This window comes from Rana temporaria, chromosome 9 (genome assembly GCF_905171775.1).
Source record: "Rana temporaria chromosome 9, aRanTem1.1, whole genome shotgun sequence".
Lineage (NCBI taxonomy): Eukaryota > Metazoa > Chordata > Amphibia > Anura > Ranidae > Rana > Rana temporaria.
In genome coordinates, this window is record NC_053497.1 from 148,237,412 (window position 1) to 148,254,064 (window position 16,653).

Sequence of the window (16,653 nt, forward strand, 5' to 3'; positions counted from 1 at the left end):
TATATATATATATATATATATATATATATATATATATATATATATATATATATATATATATATATATATATATATATATATATATATATATATATATATATATATATATATATATATATATATATATATATATATATATATATATATATATATATATATATATATATATATATATATAAAAAAAAAAAATGTATACAATGAAGTATCATCTGACAGTAGCTGAAGAAAAATAAAGAAAAATGTTTCCCTACAGACCAGCAGAGCATATTTCCATTCCCAACAGGACTAAGCCAGTGGGCCAGAAAAAAAAATGTAAAGGAAGGCGAAAGGAGAAAAAGAAACTAGAATGAGACATAGTAAGGAGGAAGGGAAGGAAAAAGAAAAAAGAAGAGAAGAAGAGAAAAAAAAGGGGGGGGAAGCCGAGAGGTACTAAAGGGAGAGAAGTAGTGGGTCAAATCGTGAAGAGTGGTGGTCATGAGCCACCCAAGGCTGCCAGATTCTGAGAAATTTATCATGATTATCTGATAACACGGCCGTCAATTTCTCATTTATCATGATGTCATTCACGCAGTTTAATGGCCTCGAAATGGAGGGCCGGCGATTTCCAAGCCCTAGCTATGGTCAATTTAGTTGCAGTAAAAATATGCGATGCCAATTGGCGTTCCGGACGGAGGAGTTCCGTGATTGGTTTCCAAAGAAGGGCCTCAAATGGGTCCCTCTTTAAATTGGTGTTAAAAAGATTGCGAAGGAGCGTATAAACTTTGACCCACAGTCTGCACACCCTGGCACAGGTCCACCAGATATGTGCCATTGTGCCCTTCTGAGAACATCCACAGAAACATAAGGGAGAATAGCACGGGATAAAAGTCGCCAATCTGGCCGGGGTATAATACCACCTGTAGAACACTTTAAGCATTCTCCAAGAAGAGAACATTTCTAGTACATTTGGATAGAGCAATAGTCCTACTCCGCCAATCCTCTGGGTCAAGCTGTTTCCCCAATTCCGCCTCCCACTGTAAATTATAAGGTCTCAGCGGAGATCTTTTAGAGCAGTGGTTCTCAACCTGTGGGTCGGGACACCCTTTGGGGTCAAATGACGATTTGCTAGGGGTCACCGAACCCCCAGGTGTTCCTGAAGACCGCACCGCTCTCCCAGCCTTATCGTGGCCGCCCAGCTGGGCTGTTCCTGGAGCCCGTGGCCGCCCACTCAGCCTCTTTGCAGTTGCCCATGGTCAGTCACGGCATGGCTGGGGGACAGAGACTAGAGGTCAGCTGACTGGTGAGGAATCTGAAGTGGGAGGGACTGAAGGACCCTATCTCCTGATTTTGGCATAGGTGTCACTGCTGCGAGACACCACAAAGTCAGTGACACAGGACACAGTGAAGCCGGAGACACAGTGAGTAACACTACCTATGATTAGAGTTGTCATTAAAAGTTCCTACTACAGTTCTCTGATCAACAGATGACCTTGATCAAGAGCACCTAAGTTGGCTGATCAGAACCCCCCCCCCCCACCAAGGAGTAAGAGAAGGAATAAAAATAGAGAATACATGGAAGGGTCGAGGAATAGAGGGGGAGGAACTAAGAAAAAGGGAGAGAAAAAATAAGAGAAAGAACAAGAAAGATGGCGAGAGAGAGATAGAAAGAGATAAAAGGAAAAAGAACAAAGAGAGTGGTACATCCAAAAATGTACCATAAGTGGTTTTAATACAGTACAAGTTGAAGGGACTCAGGGAGCGCAAAATATCCATGGTTTAGGGGCGCAAATTACTTGTCTTGCTGTAGGTGCTTACAACCCACGCTACGAAAATAATTTTACTGTTGGGGGTCCCCACAACTTGGGAAATTTTATCAAGGGGTCACGGCACTAGAAAGGTTGAGAACCACTGTTTTAGAGGAAATTATGGCTGCATAAATTAAGGAAATTAGACCAGATGATTGGGAGTGTGATCTGCAAAGGCTTTCAAAAGGGGTCAACGTATAAGGTATAAGTTGCAAAGGAAAATGTCGGAGTTGCAGATAACTATAATGCTCCCGAAGGGGGATATCATGAGAGGAACGCAAGGTTGCGAAAGGGACAATCCTAGTAGGGGTGAACAGGGAATGAACATCCACAAAACCATTCTGGGTCCACCATGAGAACTGCAACGGGTTGTCACATCCTGGTGGGAATAGTGGGCAATGAAGGAGGCGCAGTAGGGAAAGATGGGGGGAGATCAGGAGTTATTCCAGAGGAGATATTCCATGAAACGCGTCGAGCATACGAACATACAATATAGCTGTCATGTCACAGTGAAGATGTTTATTACTATGGGCTTGATATTGTCTGAATCATCAGTTGTATTTTACTATTTATTATGGTTATATTTCATTCTGGGTCACATTGCTGGTTTCATTGTTTATCATGTGTTATTATGTTTATTTTTGTTATTATTAGAATGCTATATGATTTACCAATCATGCTTCTGTTATACATTGTAACTCATTTATTGATCTACCCTGTTTACCTACGTTGCATTGTGCCCTAGCATGCCATTAATAAATATTTGTTATCATATTGATTGATTCACTCTGCCCTAGTCTTCTGTTTCAATTAGTCCCAATAACTTATTTTCCCTTCTCACACAACCATTAATGTCTAAACTGCTGGCAACAAAAGTAAGTACACCCCCTAAGTGAAAATGTCCAAATTGGGCCCAAAGTGACACTATTTTGTGTGGCCACCATTATTTTCCAGCACTGCCTTAACCCTCTTGGGCATGGAGCTTCACAGGTTGCCACTGGAGTCCTCTTCCACTGTTAGAGATCTTGAGCTCCTCCTACTTTCATTTGAGAATGCCCTACAGGTGCAATAGGGTTTAGTTTGGGCCTGGAGACATGCTTGGCCAGTCCATTACTTTACCCTCAGCTTATGAAGGCAGTGGTCATCTTGAAGGTGTGCTTGGGGGTCCTTATAATTTTGGAATACTGCCCTGAGGCCCAGTTTCTGAAGGGAGGGGGTCATGCTCTGCTTCAGTATGTCGCAGGACATGTTGGCATTCTTGGTTCCCTCAATGAACTGTATCTCCCCAGTGCCAGCAGCACTCATGCAGCCCCAGACCCATGACACTTCCACCACCATGCTTGACTGTGGCTAAGACACACTTGTCTATGTACTCCTCACCTGGTTGCCGCCACACACGCTTGACACCATCTGAACCAAATACGTTTGAGGGGTGTACTCACTGTTGTGAGATACTGTCTATAAAAAATTTGTAGTCTTCATTTGACATCCAGAAGGTTTGACCCCCTTAATGACCAGGGCTTTTTGTTTTACATTATTACTGCTTATAAACAGCGACAATCACAGTTATAAGCAATAGTTAAATTGTTACTAAAGGCAAACTTTTTTTTTTTTAGTTTTGGATAGAGTGTAGACAGATTAGAATGCATGTCACATTTTATTGCAGTCTGTGTCCCCGTTAAGGATATCCACCTTCTATATTTGTGCTGTTTACCATTATCATTGAAAGTGAAAGTAAAAGAAAACCCCAAATTTTGGTCTGTCCCCAAAAAAGTAATAGAGAGGAAACCTTCCAATGGGGACATTAGTTCTGGCAACCTAGGGGTTTTAATTTGCAGGGATTTCCTCTCACTTCCTGTTTGGCTATGGGACAGGAAGTGAAGGAAAATCTCTCCAATAGGACACAGATGGTGAAAAAAAATCTGACAGGGCATATAACCCACCCTTGCGCTATCCAAAAAAGTTTTGCCTATAGTTCTACTATAACTGTCATGAATGGGTTTCCGTTCATGACAGCTTGCTTACTGTTGACATTATGTGATTGGCTACAGCTAATCACATGGTACAGGGTGCTGTGATTGGCCCAGCTACCATGTGATAGCTGTGAGCAAATCACACCATCAGAATGATAAGCAAAACCGTCATGAATGATTATTACACTTCGGCTCAGCACAACGCGAAAATCCACAGCAGACAACTGTAAAATACTAAACAGGCTACAGGTGACCTGATTCTCCATACAACTTTTTCATCTCTCTCATTCAGTCTGTTTCTTAATCTCACCATTCTGTATTATTCACTCCCTACTTCTCCTTCTCACAGTTGCATCCTCTCTCCCTCTCCTTCACCCATCTTGTCCGCTCCACAGCTTATATATACCACCCTCACTCCTGTCTTCACCTTATTACTGCACTCATCAACTCCTGCTAATTCTGAACCCACATACCAATAATACCTCCAGGACATTATGACGTGTCCCCTCCCCCCCACAGAAGTCACAATCCCATATCACCTCTCTCACCCTTGTGATTCTCCCAACTTCTGGAGAGATTTCCCCTAATCCTGGACCGACATCATTTACCTTTTGGCCAACATATCCAGCACCCCCTATCCTCTGACAGCAGCTGCAATTCACACAATCTGGTTTCTATTCCTCTTCTGCCTAGAACCAGCCTTCCCTATTCCTGTGCTCTTTGGAATGTCTGCTCTGTCTGTGACAAACTCACCTCTGTCTATGACCTATTTATCACAAACGCCTTCAACCTACTAGCAATTACTGAGACCTGGATTCAAGACTCTGACTTTCCTTCTCCTGCTGCCCTTTCATATAGTTGCCTCCTGTGGACTCATTCTACACACAGTAACAGACAATACCAAAAGCCTCAAAAAATGTAGCCACGCTCTTGAGCGTCTGTGGCTTAAGACTAAGTCACAGGAAGATATCAGCCAGTATACAGTACAGACCAAAAGTTTGGACACACCTTCTCATTCACTGAGTTTTCTTTATTTTCATGACTATGAAAATTGTAGATTCACACTGAAGGCATCAAAACTATGAATTAACACATGTGGAATTATACATAACAAAAAAGTGTGAAACAACTGAAAATATATTTTTTATATTCTAGGTTCTTCAAAGTAGCCACCTTTTGCAGCAGACACATCTTTAGAACTGGTAAGAGGAGACTGTGTGAATCAGGCCTTCATGGTAGAATATCTGCTAGGAAACCACTGCTAAAGAAAGGCAACAAGCAGAAGAGACTTGTTTGGGCTAAAGAACACAAGGAATGGACATTAGACCAGTGGAAATCTGTGCTTTGGTCTGATGAGTCCAAACTTGAGATCTTTGGTTCCAACCCCCGTGTCTTTGTGCGACACAGAAAAGGTGAACGGATGGACTCTACATGCCTGGTTCCCACCGTGAAGCATGGAGGAGGAGGTGTGATGGTGTGGGGGTGCTTTGCTGGTGACACTGTTGGGGACTTATTCAAAATTGAAGGCATACTGAACCAGCATGGCTACCACAGCATCTTGCAGCGGCATGCTATTCCATCCGGTTTGCGTTTAGTTGGACCAGCATTTATTTTTCAACAGGACAATGACCCCAAACACACCTCCAGGCTGTGTAAGAGCTATTTGACCAAGAAGGAGAGTGATGGGGTGCTGCGCCAGGTGACTAACTCTTGAAGCTCATCAAAGCAAAAGGTGGCTACTTTGAAGAACCTAGAATACGAAATATATTTTCAGTTGTTTCACACTTTTTTGTTTTGTATAATTCCACATGTGTTAATTCATAGTTTTGATGCCTTCAGTGTGAATCTACAATTTTCAAAGTCATGAAAATAAAGAAAACTCTTTGAATGAGAAGGTGTGTCCAAACTTTTGGTCTGTACTGTAAATCTGCCCTCCAAAAATATAATTCCTGCCTCCACACTGTCAAACAGACCTACTTTATCACTCTCATTAACACCCGCTCACGTAGTCCCCTTTAACGCTCTACTTTGTCCTCCATTACCTCCACCCGCTAACTTACGCTCTGCTCATGAGATTGTATCAATCTTATTTTTGAAGTGATTAGCAATCTGTGACGAGATCTCCACTGTACAGATATCTCGCTCACCTTACACTCCTTGTCTTCCTACACAATCAATACTTCTTAACCCAGCTACTATAGAGGAAGTCACAAAAAAAATTCTAACCCCACACCTAACTTCCTTCCCCGTGGACCCTGTTCCTTCTCAAATACTTCTCTATCCCACACTCCAACTCATATCTTCAACTTTTCCCTCTCTACTGGCATGTTCCTTAACCCTCTAAAACATGCACTAGTCACTCTCATACCAAAAAGGCCTCACTAAACCCCACCAATCTTAACAACCTAAGACTCATCTCCATACTCCCTTTTGCCTCCAAACCCCTTGAACGTCTAGTCTACAACCGACTGAGCGCCCACCTCATTGAGAATAACCTTCTTGATCCCCTTCAGTCTGGATTTTGCCCACAGCACTCCACAGAAACTGCTCTTTTAAAACTCACAATTTATTAACAGCTAAAACCAAGAGTCACTATTCCGTACTCCTACTCTTAGACCTCTCCGCTGCCTTTGATACAGTTAACCACCCCCTCTTAAAAAAAAAAAACTCAAGTTGCTTGGTCTCCGTGGGTGCAATCTTCGTTGGTTTGAATCTTGCATATCTTACTACACCTTCAGTGTCATTTACACTTCCTCCTTCTCTTACCGTGGGGGTCCCCCAAGGTTCTGTCCTTGGACCTCTACTATTCTTGATCTACATGTCCTGCCTAGGTCACCATTTCTATCCTGATGATATCCAAATGTATCTCTCTAACCCTCAGTTCACCCCATTAGTCTTCTCATGCATCACTGATTTACTAACAGACATATCAGCTTCCTCAAACTGAATCTATCTAAAACCGAGCTCATAATATTTCCTCCCCCACATGCCCCCTCCCCTGACTTCTTTGTCAAGATCAATGGCACATGTCTGTTCACATATAACCCTGGACTCTGGACTGTCCCTTAAAGCACACATCCAATCCCTGTCCAAATCATGCCGCCTTAACCTCCGCAACATATCTATAATATGCCCCTTTGTAACTAATGACACCACCAAGCTTCTTATTCACTCCCTGGTTATCTCTCGCCTCGACTACTGCAACTCCCTCCTCATTGGATTACCTCTACATATACTATTCCCCTTTCAGTCCATAATGAATGCTGCTGCACGACTCATCCACCTTACCAACTGATCAGTGTTCTGCACCCCTCTCTACCAATCCCTATACTTCCACTCACACAACAAATAAAGTTCAAAGTACTAGCAATAGTTTACAAAGCCATCCACAACTTTGCCCCCAGCTACATCACTAACCTGATCCCAAAATATCAACCAAGCTGGTCACCTTGGTCCTCCCAAGACCTCCTGCTCCCTTGTCACCTCCTGCTCGCCTCCAAGATTTCTCCAGAACATCTCCCATACTTTTGAATGCCCTATCCCAATCTGTCCGATCTGCAGCACATCTCCCACAGCTATTACCTTTTGTATCAATTGACCCTCCCTCTTTGATTGTAAACTCTAACCAGCAGGGCCAACCGCACAGTGCATTTACTGTGAGCGGCTCAGCAAGGGGTTAAAGAAACTCAACTCGATTTTAAAATGAAAATATTTGTATATAGTATAGTGTAAGGTGAACATTTTTGCATATCATAAACCTAACAAGTTGTTTTTGTGTGTATGCATATATCTATATTGCCAAATCAATAGGCAATACAATTTACAGGTATGTACATACACACTAAAAGAATGGTTTTGTGTAAGATATCTAGGAGATGCCAATCAACGACCTCCTACCTTGGATGTAGTTATAGGTCTCAGACATGTGTAACCACCTTGTGTGAAGTTACAGGTGACCTCAATTGTATCAGAAGAACAGCCAACATTAGGGTCAATCCAGTAAGTGCCTGTTGAGAAAGTTCAAAGTTACACCATGTATCCAGGCCCTGCACTAGAATAGATCAAATGAAAAACATCTCCTTACCATCTCCCATCTTTTGTTGGCAATTCATCAGATCACGGCAAACGCGGGCAGGATTGTCTCTTGTGCCCAGCGGGTTCTTTATACTTTGGATGAGGCTACTGAGGTAGTGAAGAGTCTTGAAAATTTCTCCCCCGTGGTCCACCAGCATAAAGTCAGTACTCCGATAGGACTGAAATAAACATTTTAAAGTTCTTTACTCATTTTGAAAAAAAAATAAGGGTACACATTCCCTAAAGTACAAAAGGTAAAAAAATATATATATATGCTTTTACACATTTAAAGGGTATGTAACCTAATGCCAGAAGCCTGGTAAATAAATTGGAGGAACTAAAACTTCTAATACTTAACCACTTGCCAACCAATCCAATTCTGACATTTCTCTCCTACATGTAAAAATTATATTTTTTTTTGCTAGAAAATTACATAGAACCCCCAAATATTATATGTTTTTTTTTCACAGAGACCCTAGAGAATACAATGGCGGTCATTGCATCTCGCACATTTTAGCAGCAATTTTTCAAACGCTTTTTTTTTGGGGGAAAAAATAAAGTTTCATGCTTTAAAAAAAAAAAAGGTAAAGTTAGCCCAATTTTTGTTGCATAATGTGAAAGATGTTATGGATACCTAACATGTCACGCTTAAGAATTGCATACATTCATGGAATGGCACCAAACTTCAGTAATTAAAAATTCCCATAGGCAACACTTCATTTTTGTTACTGGTTACAGGTTTTGAGTTACAGAGGAGGTCTAGGGCTAAAATGATTTCTCTCGCTCCAACGTTTACGGCGACACCTCACATGTGTGGTTTGAATACCGTTTTCATATGTGAGTGGGACTTGCGTATGCTTTGCCACCCGGCCGGTCTGTGTGCTGATCCAGCAGCCTTCTGGGAGATATGATGTAAGTATCCCGGGAGGCTGCAGGACTAGGTATGCATTATTCTGGCCTAGACCGGAATGGAGGTGGGGCAAGACAATAAAAATTAAATATAAACAAAAATAAAAAATGGCATGCAAAAATTCCCCGCAATTTTTCTTGTAGAAGGGTAAGGGTGGGAGTGCTAAAGAAGATCCAATTTCCTTTTGAGGGTTTAGTTCCACTTTAATGTGCCAGCAGAGGGCACTCAGACCACAGTCACCACTACTTATTTCTAGTAATAAATCCTTTGGCAGGTAAAACAGTCCCACATATGCATTTAGCTGTTTGCCTGGAGTTTTCACTGAATCCAGGTGAGTGATTGGCTTCAATTGGTGTAGGCCCATGACTTCTCAGGCAGTATCAATAGCAATTAAAAGAGATGCACATACCGGTCCATTGGAGTCCATAAGGGCTTGGTAACTTTCACTAATGTCTTCTGTCTTCTGAAAAAACAAAATAAATGTTGAAACCAAGTTTATTTAAAGTTTACATTGTGACCCCACTGTTATATACATAGTGGAAGATACATTCTTAAACAGTCCTGGGAGTAATACTTGCAGCTGCAAGTAAAGTGTTTTAACCTAGTTGTGATTCATGACGGTGGCAACCTTTTCCCACAACAGAGTGAATAAAATTAACAAATATAAATGATATCAGGGAATGTCCTAAGACAAAAACTGATCCCAGCGCTCAATGAATATAATAAGCTAAAATATAGCTGTGTGAGTATAAATGCAGAAAAGCAGTTATTATTAATAGGTGAATAAAAAAGAGATTTTTAATACAGCTTACCTGTAAAATCTTTTTCTTGGAGTACATCACGGGACACAGAGCGGCATTCATTACTATATGGGTTATATGGAGTACCTTCAGGTGTAGACACTGGCAATCTCAAACAGGAAATGCCCCTCCCTATATAACCCCCTCCCATAGGAGGAGTACCTCAGTTTTGTAGCAAGCAGTATGCCTCCCAAAATGGTCCTCAAAAAAGAGGGGTGGGAGCTCTGTGTCCCGTGATGTACTCCAAGAAAAAGATTTTACAGGTAAGCTGTATTAAAAATCTCTTTTTCTTTATCGTACATCACGGGACACAGAGCGGCATTCATTACTATATGGGATGTCCCAAAGCAATGCTTACAATGAGGGGAGGGAGAACATCTCCAAGACAAAAGGATTTAATTTAGAGATATACTCAAATCATAATAAATCCAACTTAGTTGAGAAAAATAAAATTTTTAAATTTAACTCGAACAAGAGGAGCCCCCGGAATCCGAGGGTCTCAAACTGCAGCCTGCAGCACTGCCTGCCCGAAGGCAGTATCAGTATTCCTTCTTACGTCCAACTTGTAGAATTTTGTAAACGTGTGGACAGAAGACCAGGTTGCCGCCTTGCAAACTTGAGCCATAGAGATCTGGTGGTGTGCTGCCCAGGAGGCGCCCATGGCTCTAGTAGAATGAGCCTTTAATGATACTGGAGGAGGCAACCCTTTCAAGCCGTAGGCCTGAGTGATTAATTGCTTAATCCACCTAGAAATGGTGGACTTTGCAGCTGCCTGCCCCTTCTTGGGCCCATCCGGTAGAATGAACAGCACATCTGTCTTCCAGATCTTCTTTGTAGCTTTAAGATAGGCCTTCATGGCCCTGACAATATCCAAGGTATGCAGCAACCCTTCCTTTCTGGAAGTAGGTTTAGGGAAGAAGGATGGTAATACCAAATCCTGGTTCAAATGAAAACTGGATATGACCTTCGGAAGGAAGGAAGGATGAGGGCGGAGAACGACCCTGTCCTTATGAAAAACAAGATATGGTTCCTTACAGGATAAGGCTGCCAGCTCCGAAACTCTTCTTGCGGAAACTATGGCAACCAAAAATACTAACTTCCTTGTCAGTAGAACCAAAGGAATATCAGCCAACGGCTCAAACGGTTGTTTCTGTAAACTTGACAGAACAAGATTTAAATCCCACGGACAAAGCGGGGATTTAACTGGAGGTCTAATACGTAAGACCCCTTGAAGGAAGGTCTTAACCAGCGAGTGGGTGGCCAGCGGCCGCTGAAACCACACTGACAGAGCAGAAATCTGTCCTTTGATTGTGCTTAATGCCAATCCTTTATCCACTCCTAGCTGGAGAAAACTTAATACTCTATCGATGGTAAATTTGCGAGAAAGCCATCGCTTGGACTCACACCAGCCTACATAGGCCTTCCAGACCCTGTAATAAATCACCCTAGAGACCGGTTTCCTGGCTCTGATTAGGGTAGAGATTACTTTCTGAGACAGACCTCTACCCCTGAGAATCAGGGATTCAGCTTCCAGGCCGTCAATTTTAGATGCCGTAAGGCAGGGTGGAGGATCGGACCTTGCGATAGCAGGTCTGGCCGTAGAGGAAGAGTCCAAGGGTCTCCCACTACCATCCTTAAGATTAGTGAGTACCATGCCCTTCTGGGCCATGCTGGAGCTACCAGGATGACTGGTATGTGCTCCACCCGGATCCTGCGCAGCAGGCGGGGTAGTAACTGGAGCGGGGGAAACGCATAAAGAAGTTTGAACTGATGCCAAGGGCAAACCAACGCATCGGTTCCGCAGGCCATCGGATCCCTTGAGCGGGACATGAACCTGTCTAGTTTCTTGTTGAGTCTCGATGCCATGATATCCACGTCCGGCACTCCCCATCTTTGGCAGAGTGCTTGAAAGACTAGTGGATGCAGAGACCATTCCCCCGGCCATAGAGTCTGGCGGCTTAAGAAGTCCGCCTGAAAGTTGTCCACTCCTGGAATGAATATTGCCGATATGCAGGGCACATGAGCCTCTGCCCATAGAAGAATCAAGCTCACCTCTCTCTGAGCGGCTTGACTCCTGGTTCCCCCTTGGTGATTTATGTATGCCACGGCCGTGGCATTGTCTGATTGAATTCTCACCGGGAACCCCTGCAATTTTGACGTCCAAGCCCTGAGGGCTAGTCGAGCAGCTCTGAGCTCCAAGATGTTGATGGGCAACTGCTTCTCTGGCTTTGCCCAAGTACCTTGGCGAGTGCAACCATCCAAAATTGCTCCCCAGCCCGTCAGGCTGGCGTCTGTGGTCACTATCTTCCAAGCCACTGGGCTGAAAGACCTCCCCTTCAGTAGATTCTGAGGGTCTAACCACCAACACAGACCTTGTCGGACTCTTGATGAGAGCGGCAACGGGATATCCAAGGCCTGTGGCCTTCTGCTCCATGCTGACAGGATGGCTGCCTGTAGGATGCGAGTGTGGCTCTGGGCGTATGGTACCGCCTCGAATGTGGCCACCATCTTGCCTAGTAACCTCATACATAGGCGAATAGTCGGTTCTTTCTTGCTTAGAACCAGTAGGATTAATTCCTTGATGGCTTTTACCTTCCTTAGAGGTAGGAACACTCCTTGTTGTTCTGTGTCTAATCTCATGCCGAGATATTCCAACTGCTTTGTGGGCTGGAAAGCTGACTTTTCTCGATTTAGGACCCAGCCGAACCTCTCGAGGTATTGGACCGTGAGGGCCACTGCTCGCTCCAAGCCGGGAGACGAGTGATCTATGACTAGGAGGTCGTCCAGGTATGCTAGGATCGTGACCCCTTGGATCCTTAGTTTGGCTAGGATTGGGGCTAGGACCTTCGTGAACACCCGGGGGGCCGTAGCCAACCCGAAGGGAAGCGCCACGAATTGGAAGTGACGCGAAGCCACCATGAAGCGTAGATATCTTTGATGTGGCTGATAAATTGGAACATGAAGGTAGGCATCCTTTATGTCTATGGACGCCATGAAGTCGTCCTTCTGGAGTGTGGCAGCTGCTGACCGCACGGATTCCATCCGAAATGAGCGGATCTTTAGATATGCATTTACCATCTTTAGGTCCAAAATTGGCCTGACATCTCCATTGGATCTTGGGATGATGAATAGGTTGGAGTAGAAACCCAGCCCCTGTTCCAGGACTGGTACCTCTACTATTACTTCCTGGGAAAGTAGATGATCTAATGCCGATCTTAATGCGGCTCCCTTTTCCGGATCGTTTGGAATCCTCGACTTCTGGAAATGAGGAGGAGGAAACCTTAGGAAATCTAATTTGTAGCCTGTGGCCACGGAAGACCGTACCCACTCGTCGGGAATGCTGGCTTCCCAAATCTCTGAAAAGAGTCGCAGCCTTCCCCCCACCTTCGTGGGTGGGGGCGCCCCTTCATAAGGTTGGCTTGGGGGCTGGTTTTGCTGGTTTGCGAAACCACTGCCTTTTGCCTCTAACAGCCTGTCCTTGTGATCTGCTGTTGAAGCCGAAGTTTGCTTTTGCAGGAGGCCGTCGATACTGCTTGGCATTAGAGGGCCCCTGCCCAGGGGAATACTGTCGTTTAAACGCAGGTCCCTGAACCTTCTTCTTAGTTGGCAAGAGAGTACTCTTGCCGTTTGAAATGGTCTGAATGTATTTATCTAGGTCTTCTCCGAAGAGTCGTCCTCCATGGAAGGGGAACCCTACCAGGAGCTTCTTGCATGGGGGCTCAGCCTCCCAGCTTTTTAACCATAAGAGTCTTCTCATATGGATAAGGGATAACGATAAACGTGACGCTTGCTGGATAGAATCCTTGATTGCGTCTACCGTAAAACATATGGCCTTAGGGACATCCGAAAATTTTTCTGCCTGCTGGGCCGGAATAAGTTTAAGCATCTGCTTAAATTGATCCGATAATGCTTGAGCGACCCCAATCGCAGCCACAGCTGGCTGTACTACTGCCCCTGCAGTAGTGAAGGAGTTCTTAAGTAGTGCTTCCAAGCGCTTATCAACTGGATCCTTGAACACCTGTATGTTTTCTACAGGGCATGTTAACGATCTGTTAACACATGAGATGGCTGCGTCCACTGCAGGAGTAGCCCATCTTTTGGAAAATTTTTCTTCCATAGGATATAGGACAGAGAACCTTTTAGGTGGTAAGAAGATCTTATCTGGCTTGTTCCAATCTTGGAACAAAATTCCCTCTAATAGAGGATGGATCGGAAACACAGCATTGCTTTGAGGCGCCCTCAGTGAGCCCAAAGCTGAAACCGTCGATACCTGGAGATCTGGTACTGGCAAGTTGAATGCCCTATGGACCAAGTCCGACAATCCTTGAATCCACCAGCTCTCCCTCAGGGAGACTGCCCCAGACTCCTCTGTATCCGGGTCTTCGATCCCTGAACCTACTTGGTCCTTGTCCAAGAGGTCGTCCAATTCCCCTGAGGAAAGGACCTCCTCTTCTGAGGGTCCGCGCTCGGGCGACGGAGATCTATTCCGCTTACTGCCCTCTTTTAAAGAGGTGAGTAATACCTCCTCCGTGACCATCTTAGGGTTGGACTGACCCGCGTCAGCTCCAGCCCCAGATCCCGATGGCCCCAAGGCTCCCTGTAGGGAAAACAGCGGCATACCATGGTACAATACCGAGGTACACCTGCTACCTATTGGTATTTGGAACTATAAAAGTTAATTGTCCAAACACCTGTTTGGGGGATAAAAAAAAAAAAAATGCTTCCTCTCCCCTAGATGACTTTTTTTTTTTTTTTTTTTTTTTTTTTTTTCGTTTTTGTTTCAAATCCAGGAAAGAAAAAACATTCTGTCCCCCTGAGTAGTATTGCAAAGAAAAACTATGAGATGGAAAAGAAACAGCCTATTTCTAGGCTTGAAAAAACAGTCCTCAGAAGACTGCAATATCCTTTCTGGCCACTGTGTGTCCTCGGCGCCCCGTGCTGCCGCTCTGGTCTTTCTCCTCAGTTCCAAAGTATTGAATGGAACAAACAAACAAGGAAGGGCCGCCCCTTCCTTTAAGCCACTGACCCGCCCTTCCCCCCCAGCCATCTCAAACAGGAAATGCCCCTCCCGACAGGGGGAGGGGGGGGGGATTTTGGGGGGGGGGGATTTTGGGAGGAAGGGACCTCTCTGTTCCAGCAAACTGCAGCCTGCAGCTTGGAACCATGAGGAGGTCAGCGTTTTGCCTGCTTGCAGGCTCTGAGGAGGAAGACTGAATGGAGCATCGCCTGGAGGCCTGCAGGTAAGCAAAGCTCTCTGACACACACATATATTTTTATATAACACAGGCCCCACTCAATGCTTTTCCAACACTACAAGGGAGGTCACATCTTATGGGGAATAATACATAGAGAGCCATCCTATCTTTATGATATGTGACTAGTTTGCCAGATGCAGTGCATAACTTTAGGCATGTCCCCTGTGACCCCCCAGAAAAAAACCTGCTAAGAACCAAGTTCCGCAAGTTTTCCCCTCACTTACCTGCTCCATGCCGCAGGACTTTGCCAAGCAAGAGGCCCAATCTTCCCCCATCTCCGTGGGGATGTCTAGACCTTCAGGCCCTGGGTTCCTATGAAGGATCCACTGTCCTGGGCCCATATAGCACCCTGGCAACAGAAAACTTTAGGTACGCAAAGGTTTCTAAGTTCTGGGCCCAGGGTCCAGCTCTCTAAAAAGAAAAGCATTATGGGCTATACCCCAAGGGTTTGGGGTCCGGTTACTGACCACTTTAGCGCTGAGGCTTTTTTGGACAGAACCGGTAGCTCACCTAATCCCAAGGATGCGGAGGCAAGCTAAACCATGACTAACACCTAAGACACTGGCGTAAAAACTGAGGTACTCCTCCTATGGGAGGGGGTTATATAGGGAGGGGCATTTCCTGTTTGAGATTGCCAGTGTCTACACCTGAAGGTACTCCATATAACCCATATAGTAATGAATGCCGCTCTGTGTCCCGTGATGTACGATAAAGAAATGCAAAAAAGATGTGTTTAAGAAAAACACTAACAGTGCTAAATGAAAACAAAACAAAAATTCAACTGAACATGTTGTTCATAATCTGCTAAAATCTGATATATAGTTCAAAAGAGTTCAACCCTCCAAACTATCCACATATCAAACTATAAAGGTATGGGAGAAAAAGAGCGTGATTGTGAATGTGATTGCAATGACAATCCCCACAAAGTCCTATTGGCTGTTACACATCATATAGTCTCTTGCTCATAACTTTTTCCATTCCTTAAAGGGTCACTAAAGGAATTTTTTTTTTTAGCTAAATAGCTTCCTTTACCTTGCTGCAGTCCTGGTTTCATGTCCTCATTGTTCGTTTTTGCATTCATGTTGCTGTAAATCCTCTCTGTTCTGGACACTTCCTGGTTGCCTGTTTCCTGATGACCACAGTACTGGGAGATTTCTCACGGTGGTCACTAATCAAGGAGGTGTGAGTAAAACTAAACTGGATTGGTGCTGAGGAATTTTAGACAAAGTATCACTGCTCTCTATTGGCTGACTGCCCTCTAGTGGCTCTCTGTACATCAGAGAACCAGGAAACAACAGCAAAAACGAAACTACACTGCAGGCACATTATATGATTGTTTTTTTATCTATTTTTAATCATTTTTAAAAGGAATCAGTTAACTATTATGTCTCTATGCCCTGTAAACAGTCATTTCAGCAAAAAAAAAATTTTCCTTTAGTGACCCTTTAATGTGGAGTAATTGTATTGTCCAATCCTGATGTATCCAAAATATACTTGGGACACAGTATCAAGTATATTTTGGATACATCAGGATTGGACAATACAATTACTCCACATTAAGGAATGGAAAAAGTTATTAGTTAGGAGCAAGAGACTATATGATGTGTAACAGCCAATAGGACTTTGTGGGGATTGTCATTAAAATTAACAAATACTTGCAGCGCCATGCTTTTATTTTTCACAGGAAACCGTGAAGTGCAGTAACCAATTAGAAATAAATAGTTCTGTTTCAAACCAATGAATACTGTCATTTGGTTGCTTTGTACATCAACAGCAGCTCTCTTCTGCATCACATTACCAAAACAGCCAAGCTATGAGTGGAACAGCCCAGCTAGGCAGAACTCCATGCTCTCCACT

General features: G+C 43.9%; 1 protein-coding gene across 2 annotated transcripts in view; it reads right to left on the minus strand.

Moving 5' to 3' along the window:
- Nucleotides 1–16,653, minus strand: part of COL27A1 (collagen type XXVII alpha 1 chain) — a 540,002-nt gene that overhangs the window by 22,803 nt on the left and 500,546 nt on the right. For both annotated transcript variants that reach the window (XM_040324820.1, XM_040324819.1), the window contains exons 57-59: nt 9,151–9,204; nt 7,842–8,010; nt 7,655–7,764 (exon numbers count right to left, since the gene is read on the minus strand). In XM_040324820.1, coding sequence (XP_040180754.1) covers nt 7,655–7,764; nt 7,842–8,010; nt 9,151–9,204 — 333 coding nt within the window. The remainder of the gene's footprint in view (nt 1–7,654; nt 7,765–7,841; nt 8,011–9,150; nt 9,205–16,653) is intronic.